Raw genomic sequence first — 12,379 nt, forward strand, 5'->3', positions numbered from 1 at the left:
ATATTTACATATTTTTTCAATAATACTTTTGAGTTTTCAGTGTAGAGATCTTACACATATTTTGCTAGATATTTTTCTGTAGGTATTTGATGTTTTAATGTTATTGTAAAAAATCACTTTAACATCTCATTTTTGATTTGTTGCTGGCTTATACAGTTGATTTTTAAATATTGACCTTATATCCAGCAACTTTGCTAAATTCTCTTATTAACTGCAGTGGGTTTTTTTTTAATATAGTCATGTCATCTGTAAGTAATATTAGTTTTATTTTTTCTTTTCTAATGCTTATGTCTTTTTTTCCTTTGCATTAGGTAGGATTTCCAGTATAGTGTTATTCCTGATCTTAAGAAGAAAGCTTTAAATATTTTACCATCATACATGATGGTTACTTTAGGTATTTTGTTTATTTATTTTTTATAGATATTCTTTATCAGATTAATGAAGTTCTCTTTCCTTCCCAATTAAGAGGTTTTTTTTAAAAATCACGAATGAGAGTTGAATTATAACAAATGCTTTTATATAGAATATCTTTGATAATGTTATAATAGCTCAGGAGGAAGGTGTAAAATATGAAAAATGTTTACTCTGGATATTTTAATATCACATTGTAATATGTTTTAAGAGAATACGGAGTATCACTAGTTGGAAACCGAAAATCATCCAATAACCACTAGCAATCTGGCAACATCTGTTTTGACACTTTTGTTCTCAGTGTTTTTTTAGCTTAAGACTATTGTCTTCTCATTAATAGTGCTTGGCACAGTAAATTGAAAACAAAAGTAGAAACAGAAACATAGTGTATCGCATCATTTTGCCAGACTAAACAACTCTTAGTAAGATAGTGCCTTTCCCTCCTATGATAATTTCAAGCTATTAGAGGTGCTTCAGTAGTAAAGCATTATTTAAAAACCTCCCACCCATTCTATTCCTGGTTGCAGGAGGTCCTTTACAATGTTTGAGAGGTGGACACACCAAAGAGAAACAGTACTTTGGCAGATCTTTGATGGTTTCCTCTTTTCTGACTAGTTACAAACTTCTGGAGCATTCTTTTCATTTTTTTCCTTTCCTTTCAATCTCCTTTCTCCCATTTTTATTCACCTACCACTGCAAAGCCAAAACCAAGATGTGAAGAGGGAGCTAGCCAGGGGGAAACATTTCAGTTCCTTTTTTCTGACCTAAGCACTATTCTTCATGTGCCTGCAGGTAGAGTAGAGGTTTCTACTAAACCAGAGTAACTAACTGTTCAACACATTTGGCCTTCATCTTAATTGTATGATTAGTAGTAAATCTCTCTTTAGAAACATGTAAAGGTAGTTTTAGCCGAAGAACCAAACTTGACCGTAGGGAGAAAGAGAACATGAATCTCCAAAAGAAATAGATGAGGGCATGATACTGTAATCTTTCCTGTCTCCTGATATCTCAGGACTGGATTAGGCAAGCTATTTAAACAACATGTGGCCCATGGGAGAGAAACTGAGAATGATCTCTAAAATTGATAATATACATCCTTTGCTGATCTCAGTTGAAAATTTGCTACAAGACCTTCTGGCTTATTATAAAGAAATGTGCATATACCGATACATATTGGAATGCTTCAACCTCTGCCAAGGCTATCAGTGGGAAGGAGTATCAGTGGGGAATCAAACCACAGAAGAATTGGATTCGGTTTTTAATATAAACTAACTAGACAACAGAATGAAAATCTATTTACTTATTGAAAGAAACAAATGAACCCTGGCCAGTTTGACTCAGTGGTAAGAGCGTTGTCCTGCAGACGAAAGGGTTGCAGGTTAAATTCCAGGCCCAGTAGGTGTGGGTGTGGGAAGCAACTAATCTCACGTCAGTGTTTCTCTCTTTCTCTCTCTGCCCCTCCTGCCCTCCCTCCCCCCTCTCTTTCTCCCTTTCTTGCCTCTCCTCCCTCTCTTCCACTCTCTAAAATCAATGGAAAAAATATCAAGTGAGCATTAAAAAAAAAAAGAAACAAACAAATGACACACCAAATAATCAATTTCTTAATTATTTTCTTAATTTATGGTGTCCAAAATAAAAGGTTCTCTATACAGAGAGAAAGCACAACAGAATTCAAACACCAGATCCAATACATATTACCTGTATGACATTGGGCAAATGCTTAACCTCTTTCTGTCGAATTTTTTCAATCTGTTGGATGATAATAATTGCATGTAGCCCATAGGACTGTCTATATATGTAAATTCTATAGTTTATATACATATACATTTATAAATTATATGTATACATTTATAAGTTACATATGTAATGGTTTTAAGGTATAGTGCCTCTCATATAATAAGTGCTTAAAAACTCTTAGCTGTTGTTAGATTATACTTCTGCTAATGGGATCCAGAGTTATTTTCCTCCTTATTACTAATCAAAATTTGTGATACCAGTGAAGGTAAACAAATGAATTTATAGAATTTATTTTTTAAATACTTGAATCAAAAAGACAGTCATCTACTGGTTAAGTATCAAAAATATTTTCTGATTTTCTTTTATTTTACTTGAAACTACATTAAAATTTTGTATACTTTTCCAGGTTGTTACATGATAATTCCTTTTAAGAGGATTATATGTACTCCCTCTGTTAGGTGAAATCATGGGAAAATATTATAATTAAAAGACATTTAACTTGATTTGTACTTTTATCAAAGTAATGTTTGTACATACTTTTAAAAGTCAGATAGTAAAAAGCTTTTAATGAAGAACAGCAATCCTCAGTCCCACACCCAGTTCCCACTCCTCAGAAGCAATGATTTTTAACTCTTTTAAACATTTCTCCCAGTATTTACCTCAGTATCTCTAAAATACATGCTTATACTGCTATTTAAAAATTGTATTCACTACTCACTGACTTCCTCCTGTAGAAGATAGAATTTAGCCCTTTACCACCACACGCCCTTTCCCCAACACACACTCCCCCTTCCCCCATCTTCATAATGGAGTTATTTGTAATTTTAAGTGAAAGCACTTGTCCAGGTTTACATTGTAACAACTTTGAAAGTGCTGCTTATAGCTGAGCCAGGCAAAGTATATTACAATTCTGTTTCTTATCCTGAATAGCTGTTTTTCTGGAGTTAATTTTTTTTTTTTTACTTACTAATTTGCTCATTTTGGTTGTTCCTTTTCTACCTCCCTATCACTAGTTCATTCTCAAACTCTCTGACAGAGTAATAAAAACTCTCAAAGTGGTCAACTATATCAGGCATTCTAATTCCTCAGGTAATCTCCCATGGCCTTTTTCATCTTCCTGACCCATTCTGTCTAGGTTGCTGGTACCTATTATCTTGGTACTTCCTCTCACCTCTCTTCTGTGTCTAGATCCTTTGTTTCCTGGTACCATATTTTCCTATTTTTCTGGTGTGGAACTCTGGGAAAGAGTACATGGACAGTTCCTTTTTTTTTTTTTGGAGGCCTTATATTTCTGAAAATGTCTTATTCTGCTCTTATAGTTAGTGATGGTTTGTCTGAGTATAAAATTATGAGTTGGAAAGAATTTTGTTCTTTGAGTTTTGACAACATTGCCTTACTGATTTTTAGCTTCCAGAGTTGCTGTTGAGCAGTCAGTGTCATTCTGATTCCTGATCCTTTCTATGGGACTTTTTTTTCCTGTCTGGAGGCTTTTAGGATAGACTCTATAAAAAGAGCATTAGTCTTTACAGTGATTCCTTTTTGTGTGGTTTAAGTAAGAAATCCTTCCTCTCTCGGGTTTTGTTGTTTTAACCAACATAAATTTTTGTCCTCTAAAGTAAAAGAAAACCTGAAAAACAACTTAATTATTCTTTTTAAGTACATATGGTAAAGGGCAAATATGCAAAGGGTGATGACTGTATGTTTAGGAAATGAAAAGAAAAGGTACAAACCACAACATTGGTTAGACGATTATTTCATAAACTGTATTCCATCATATGTTAAATTTCTCAGATATTGCATTCTGTGCCCTCCCTGCTCTTGTATTTTCTCATGAATTATTAGTCTAAGAAGTCCCACAGTAAACTTATTTAACCTTACTTGACTAGCATTTCCTAAATTTATTTGCCCATCAGAATTTTTTTTCTTTTTAATTATTTTAAAAGGAACATCATTAACATATGTATAACACAGTTGGGGAAATGCCAGATAACATGAAGACTTTCCTGGCTACAAAAGAGCAATTAAGCAATGGAATAAGTAACCAAGAGAAGCTGTGTACTCTCCTTTTCCAGAGGTCTTTAAAACAGGACATCTGTTTTAGGCGTAGTCCTGTTTGAACAATAGGACTATGCTGGTGTTTCTTCCTTTTCCTGTCCCCTAGTGGTAGCATTGGAAGCTTTTAGTCCACCTTTTACATGATTCTAGTACTTTGGTTATTAATAAGTACAAAAATGACTACTGCTACCAATAATTATATTTATGGAGAACTTAGTGCCGGGCCCTATGCTAGATGCTTTAACAACTTCATGATGCAGTGCAGAGAAAGCTAAGGTAGGCGACAGAAAACCTGGATTCTTCTTCCACCGCCTCTAACCAACCATGGGCAAACCACTTTGCCTCATTTTCTTCATCTGTCAAATGAGGAACTTAGGTTATCTCAAAAAGGCTTTTTACGCTCTAGTATTTCAGGATGATTTTTGTCTCTGGATATCAGCTATTATAATGGGAGAGGAATTGGAAAATTCCCAGTTCAACTTACACTGCAAAATGATTTTCATGAATCAATAAAGAGGGGCTGGATAAATAAGTTGGAACTATATTTATGAGTGCTATATATTCATGGCCTTCCTCACAATGTCTGCCTAGAGACTTTTGCCTGCTTGAAACCCGCTAAAGGTTGTGAAATTGATAGATATACCCTGATGCAACACACTCCTGTCACCCAGCTGGAAAGTTAAGACACTGTTACTTATCCCTGAGAAGGGCCGTTGTTCATGCTAATATTTCGTTCATTTGTTCTTTCATGGGTAATTGCATGGAGTAACAAAAACCACCTACTCAACTTACAGCTTGGCAGAAACAGTAGCTTATGTTTTCTAGAGACAAAATTAGAAGCAGGCTCCCTGGACCCATCTCTAAGTCAAAATAAAATAAAATGTCTAGGGAACCACTGTGCCTCCCAGTAAACATGGTCCATGAAATAATATTGTTTAGGTCAAGATGTCCTTGAGTAAGAGGACAGGGAGAAGGAAAGGGGGAAAGGGAAAATATGTATTTGAGTAATATGTTCTCATAGAAATGAAGAGGCAAGCTGTTTTTCTTTCTTACTTTGTCTTTTCTACATAGAAAAAACAAACAAACTTTGCAGGACCCTAATCTTTCTCCTGCAGTTATCAAAAAAGAAAAACTGAGTGTACATTGTTGAGGAGAGGGATTATAGCTTAAATTCTATTTTATTTATAATATTGAAGATCACCATCTTTTCTGGGAAGCTTAAATCTTAGCAAAACTAAACCATTGAAAAAGTATCTTTATTTTTTTCATTTCCACAGGAAAAAAATGAATACTCATTCTACTCTTCTCTATAAAATGTGATCATTTCGTTGGCAAGCATTTAGTAGATAACTGTGCATAAAGACTAAAGGGAAACCAGAATAATAAGACACTGTTCTTTTGCTCCAGAACTTGAAATTGAATGGTGGAGTTATTTATTCAAATAATTTTCAGAGTTAGAAGTACAAAATGCTGTGGGAACACAGAAAATAGAGAGTATTTTTAAGTTGGAGAATTCATGGAAGGTTTCATGGAGAAAGTAGCATTTGGACTATTGTGGGATTTTCTACTACTGTATGAAAGACAGATGGGATTGTGGATGTCTGTGGATGAGGGATGGGAAGATGATACAGTAGCCTCAGCATGGACAGAGAGGAGCAGACTAGAAAATGCAGAGCATGTGTAACCTGGTGAGAGTAGGATATGCCTAACAGTCTATACCAAAAATGGGAGTTAGACCTGGGATCACTAGTGGAGAAGATTACTAGTGGAAAAATCAAGTCAGGGCTGTGTCAGGGAGCACCTTGCATGCCAAGCCAGGACATTTCAATTTATTATGTAGGTCAGAGCTTCTGCTTTCCCTCCGATATGCCCTTAATAGAAGAGGACAGGAAAACATAGCATTCTTGGGGATGGGAATGAATAGGTGGATCACAGGGGATGTTTAGGGCAGTGGGACTATTCTGTATGATACTGTAATGGTGGGTACCTGACATTACGCCTTTGTCAAAACCCATACAATGTGTGACACAAAAAGTAAACCCTAATATAAACTATGGACTTTAGTTAATAATAATATATCAATATTGATTCATCAATTTGAAACAAGCTCACCACAGTAATGCAAATGTTAATAATAGGGGAAATCCAAGTTAATAATAGGGGAAATTGTGTGTTTCGGGGGTGGGGGGAAGAGAAAGGTGAAAGGGTATATGGAACTCTGTACTTTCTTAATTTTTTAATTTATCTTTATTGATGAAAGTATTACAGATGTTCCCTTTTCCCAAATTGATCCCCTCCACCCAGCATCCACCCCACCCCCAGGCCATCCCCATACCATTGTCTGTGTCCCTGGGTTATGCATTTATGCATATAAGTTCTTTGATTAATCTCTCCCCACCCTCTCCCCCACCACTCCCTTCCCTCTGAGATCCCTCAGTCTGTTCCATGCTTCTGTGTCTCTGGATGAACTCTGTACTTTCTGCTCAATTTTTGTGTAAACCTAAAATCACTCAAAAAAATAGTCTATTATTATTAATCCTCACCCAAGGACATTTTCATTGATTTTTAGAGAGAGAGAGAAAGAAAGAGTGAGAGAGAAACACATAAATGTGAAAAAGAAACATCAATCAGTTGCCTCGAGCACACGCCCCAACTGGGGCTGGGGATTGAACTAGCAACCTAGGTATGTGCCCTAATAGGGAATCAAACCTGTGACCTTTCGATGTACAGGGCCAACACTCCTACCAACTGAGCCACACCAGCCAGGGTGAGTCCATTATTTTTTTTTTTTTTTTTTTAAATCCTCACCTGAGGATATTTTTTCCATTGCTTTTCAGAGAGTGGAAGAGAGAGAGAGAGACAGAGAAACATCGATGTGAGAGAGAGATACATCAATTGGTTGACTCCCACATGTGCCTCCGGGGATTGAGCCTGCAATCGAGGTACATGCCCTTGGCCAGAATCAAACCCCAGACCCTTCAGTCCGCAGGCCGACACTCTAACCACTGAGCCAAACTGGCTAGGGCACATTATTTTTTAAAAAATTATATTATTTTAGCTATGAAATATACAGGTATACAGTTTTTTATAAGTTTCATATCGTATCTTTAAAATCACATGAATTTTTATTCTATACATTTATGCATAAATGCCTATTTTAACATTAAATTTTTTCTCAAAACTTTTTAATAAAATCTACTGAAGGATATGATTTCTGTATTAAGAAGCATGGCTTTGGTTGACAGGGAGTCATTGAAGTCATGTTAAAAATGAAACAATCCCTGGCCAGTGACTCAGTTGGTTGGAGCGTCTTCCCATGCTCCAAAAACTATTGCAGGTTCAGTTCCCCCTCAGGGCACTTACCTAGGTTGCTGGTTCCTTCCCTGATCAGGGCAAGTATGGGAGGCAACTGATTGATGTTTCTCATATCAATGTTTCTCTCTCTCTCTAAAATGAATAATCCTCAGTGGGGATTTAAAAAAAGTGAAACAAAACAAAATTAAATAAAATGATGAGCAATCAATTTTTCTTTCAACACAGATATTTTTTGCATTCTTATTTTTATTTCCCAGTCTTCATACAGAGGCATATCCACTACCTTTAACTCATTTAGTGAACCTTTATTTTGTCTACAATAAGCATAATGAGATATAGTTGGTAAACCAACTTTTATGGATATTACAGTTGAAACAAAAGAGGTATATTTTGATGTAAAAGTAATCTGTACTAAGAAAAATGTGAAATAAGCCTGCTGAGGAGACGGGCAGAGTAAATGGAGTGACCTGGTTTAGTTAGCTTTAGATGTATTTTGAGACAAAGAATTCAGTTTAACGGTTGCACCTGTCATTGAGAGCATAAACTTTTTTCTGGATGTCATTGAGACCCAGTATGACCTTCAAGCTATCACCAGTGCACATTCCTCTTTTTGGTGTGTAGTGTTTACACTGTAACACAGATAACTTAAGGTTGTTTGGGTACTTATTTATATAGATATTCAGACATGTGAACCCAAACGGTGCCTAATGAGTCCTCTTGGAGCCACTGAAACACATTCACAGGACTAGTTTCCTCATTTGTGTTTTGAAGGCACTTTTGTTTTTCTTATGAAGACCACAACTGGAATCTTTAACCTCATGCAAAAATCAGCCTTTGAGAGTAAATTCCTTAGCTCTCTGCTTGCTGGGAAAATACAAGAGACCCATTCCCAGATACCCCTAAGAGAACAGCCCTTCCTGCATAAACCATTTTCATCAATGAGAGAATATATACAGAACAGGCTTTCTGGGTCAGTCTCAAGGTTGAATTCTCTGCTTACTGGCTTTTGGACACAGGGCAAGTCACTTTACTTCTGCAATCCTAGCCTACTTAACTCTAAAGTGGGCATACGATCTTGGGTTACATGAAGTAGAAGGTAGAATGTGTCTATTATATGGGAGGTACTTAATAAATATTAGCTTGCTTTCCTCCTTCCCTGCCTCTTCTGCTAAAATTTCATCAATTCATTTAGTTTTTAATAAATGTTTAATGTGCACCTACCATGAGCCAAGAAAGCCCTTTGCTAGGAGTTGGGGATATAATTGCAGATAAGACAGATAAGCATATGATCTCAGGTGCCCTCTAATCTTTGAGCAGTTCATTTCTTTGCCTCTAATGTCAGCAATCTCAAACTCACACACCACTCTACTGGTATTTTTGACCAAGGAGTTAACATTTAAAATACTTGTGGCTTGCTTTTTTGACATCATTTTAATAGTGAACTGGTTTCAGGTAAACCAAGTCAGACAGGTTGCCATTGCTTAAAGGTTTAAAGTCTACCCACTTTAGTCACTCACATGTCCACATTAAATACTTAGAACCAAAATCTCTGAGGGTTTTATTTCACTTACTGTTACCACAAACCATATTTAGAAAAATGCATGTGGCATGTATCATCTTAAGCAGGCAATTCATGAAACGAGTCATTCTCTGGCCTTAGAACCCATATCAGTGTTTCTTACCTTTTTTTAATGTTCTTTTGTTTTCATTTTTGTTTTGTCTTGGGGGTGTTTTAAAATTAATTCTGGGCTAGATTCTCATTTTAACGTTCCCTCATTGATAATCAAATACGTTTTCACATATCTCTAACTTCTCTGTTCTCAATATGGGGAATACTTTCTCCTCTTTAAGGAAAGCTGTATACACAGAAAACATAAGTATTTTAGTGTTTTCATAGCACAGAAGGGATCTCCTCTTTTTTAAAAGATTCATTTTGCTATTACTTTGAGAATGAAATTATTTTAATTAAAGAATAAATTTTTATATAAATTTAATATACCAACTTTTTTGTTGCACAGAAGCATTATAAACACGAATAGAGGAGTAAAATTTTCATCCTAAGAGAAAAATATTTAGGATCTCTAATTTCAAGAAAGTAAAATTGTCCCAGAACTCTGTGCTCTTTAAAAATTATTAACAGACTTGATTGATGATCTTCTATAGAAGATAATGAGAGCAGGGCTGTCTGCAGGACATTTTTATGGGTACACTGTACATATTGATACTGTTACAGGGTTCTCTACTGTGATAGCCAGTTAAGCGATGACTTCCTTCCTTTAGTAAAACATCCCTGGCAGCACTAAGAAGGTGATTATGTTCTCTTCTCTCATTGTGATGACCTAGATGAAATCACTGTACCAAACATTCTTTCCGTTCCCTTTCTACATACCTTTAGAGGATTGCTCTGTCCTCCAGGACCAACTTCATAGCTATTCCTTTTTTCCATTTCAGAAATTACCATGGTTGACACAGAGATGCCATTTTGGCCCACCAACTTTGGAATCAGCTCCGTGGACCTTTCTGTAATGGATGACCACTCCCACGCCTTTGACATCAAGCCCTTTACCACGGTTGATTTCTCCAGCATTTCTACTCCACACTATGAAGACATTCCATTTGCAAGAGCTGACCCAATGGTTGCTGATTATAAGTATGACCTGAAGCTCCAAGAGTACCAAAGTAAGATGTTTATTTTCACTTTTTAGACTACTGAGACTATCATTGGACTAATCTCAATAACACTGGAGTAAGTGCTCCAGAGACTCAGACTCTATAGAGAAGACATTTACCATTCATTTATTCATCCATTTATTCATGAAATATTAGGTGTTTTATGATATCCCAGAAAGGAAGGCAGTATGTTAATTCCCCAAATCATTCTTTCCTTTTTTCCCTTCTTCCTTTCTCTCTTGTTTTTTCTTTTCTTGTTTCTTCTTAGGAGCGTTATCCAGCATGATATTGCCAGGTATATCTCAGGCTAAGAATCCATCGGCCAACTTTGAATTCTTTTGGCTACTTACAAGTTAATAAGAAACAGTTTACTACCTTATCATCACCAAATTACTAAATTATAGTCCAGTTTTTTTCTAATTCTGCCATTTGAGAAACACTGAAACCTATTTTTCAGCACAAATTTAAATTTTGACAGTTTAGTTTATTGATAAATCTTCATGCCATTAACTCAATTCACATCGAAACATCAGACTCAAGAAAAACTAAAACTGCACTTTTCAAGATAAAATAAATTTCTATGATGCTATTTCCTTGATTTTTATCTCTTTGTGTACTGATATGCTGGTTTTCCAAAGCCACCACTGTGTAATTGGTAACCATTACTTGACAATAAGAACTTCCTGTATTTCTAGTTTTTTTGTTTTTTTAGATAAATAATATACTTGGTTATATTTATGTGTGTGGTTTTCAGTTAGAGCCTAATACGGAAATTTAATAGCCCTGGTCCTAACCAGCAGAAAAATAGTGCTTAATTTCCATAGGTTGTTTCACTCTCTGTCAAAGATCATTTTACAAACCACCTTTTCTGACTCAACACTGATTGTAACCTGGTCTCTTATTTTTCATGTACCTTCAAGTTGAGCTTACATTACCTTTTCATGGCAATGTTACTTCTGTGTTTCTTTTGCAAGAGTGGTTTAAAAATACTTCTAAAATGCAATATTTAAATTAAATTACACAATTTAATAATGTGAAAATGCCAAATACAGCACTTTGCATAGTAAAATAACCTTAATTGTCTCAAATACTGTATGTCGTCTGTTAAAACTTTAGTATTATGGGGTGTTGGAGGGCATAGAAAGCACAGGCTTAATTCCCTGACCTGTTTTATTTATACAGGTGAAGCTCAGAGGCGCTGTGACTTGCCTGTGATTTCAAAGCCTACTTTGTCTGTGTCTTTTCATGTTCCATAGTACTTTTACACTTAAATAATAAAAAGGCGGCATTAAAGCGTACTATAGTGACTTGCCCTATTGCCTTTTTAACATTGTTTTTCATGTAATAAAGATCCACTCATATTTTTCTATTCACAGGTGCAATCAAAGTGGAGCCTGCATCCCCACCTTATTATTCTGAAAAGGCTCAGCTGTACAATAAGCCTCACGAAGAGCCTTCCAACTCCCTCATGGCAATTGAATGCCGTGTCTGTGGAGATAAAGCTTCTGGGTTTCACTATGGAGTTCATGCTTGTGAAGGGTGCAAGGTAAAAAATAATTTTTTTCTTTCTTCAAAGAACCTGTTGAAAATTTACCTATTATTTCACATCCTGTTGCAAATACATGACAAGAAATTGAGATAAAATTGTCAAACTTTTTTTTTGTAAAACCATTATTCCGATGATATGATATTTGAAAACCTAAGAAAATTAATAAAAGCAGGGCTATTTTACCTCACTTTTCTTTCTCCAAATTGGTCCTATGAGGCACTGATCTAATTTAACCCTTGTATCTTGCAGGGGTTTTTTTTAAGTGACTTGATCAAAGTATCAAGGCAAAATACTGATGAGCCAGCCCAAAACCCAGATTTCCTGAATCTTTCAGTGCTGTTGTTTTTTGTTAAACAATAGATGAAAATTAAGAATGTTGTATACTAACCTTCAGTAACTTGTAAACCATCCAAATATGAATTACAGACTTCCTAGACTAAAATGCAAAGAAGGTTATGCTAACAAATCCTGGAAGAGAAAATAGACATCTACTTATTTTAAAGATGAAAATTTAAAAAATGTTAGTGGAATAATATAATTTGGCTTCTCCAAGTATAAGTTAGCAGTTCTCAAAATGTGGTCTAGAGACTCCTGGGGGATCCCTAAAACACTTTCAAAGCACCCATGAGATTGAAATTATTT

At 35.6% G+C, this 12,379-nt stretch overlaps 1 protein-coding gene across 5 annotated transcripts in view; it reads left to right on the top strand.

Annotated features, from left to right (window-relative positions):
* The window catches only part of PPARG (peroxisome proliferator activated receptor gamma), a 125,090-nt gene that overhangs the window by 69,673 nt on the left and 43,038 nt on the right, over positions 1-12,379 (top strand). For all 5 annotated transcript variants that reach the window (XM_081159064.1, XM_081159066.1, XM_081159065.1 and 2 more), the window contains 2 exons: positions 9,970-10,197; positions 11,565-11,734. In XM_081159064.1, the coding sequence (XP_081015190.1) occupies positions 9,978-10,197; positions 11,565-11,734 (390 nt within the window). In that variant the 5' untranslated portion in view covers positions 9,970-9,977. The remainder of the gene's footprint in view (positions 1-9,969; positions 10,198-11,564; positions 11,735-12,379) is intronic.

Source organism: Miniopterus schreibersii (genome assembly GCF_964146895.1).
Source record: "Miniopterus schreibersii genome assembly, chromosome: 15".
Taxonomy (NCBI): domain Eukaryota; kingdom Metazoa; phylum Chordata; class Mammalia; order Chiroptera; family Miniopteridae; genus Miniopterus; species Miniopterus schreibersii.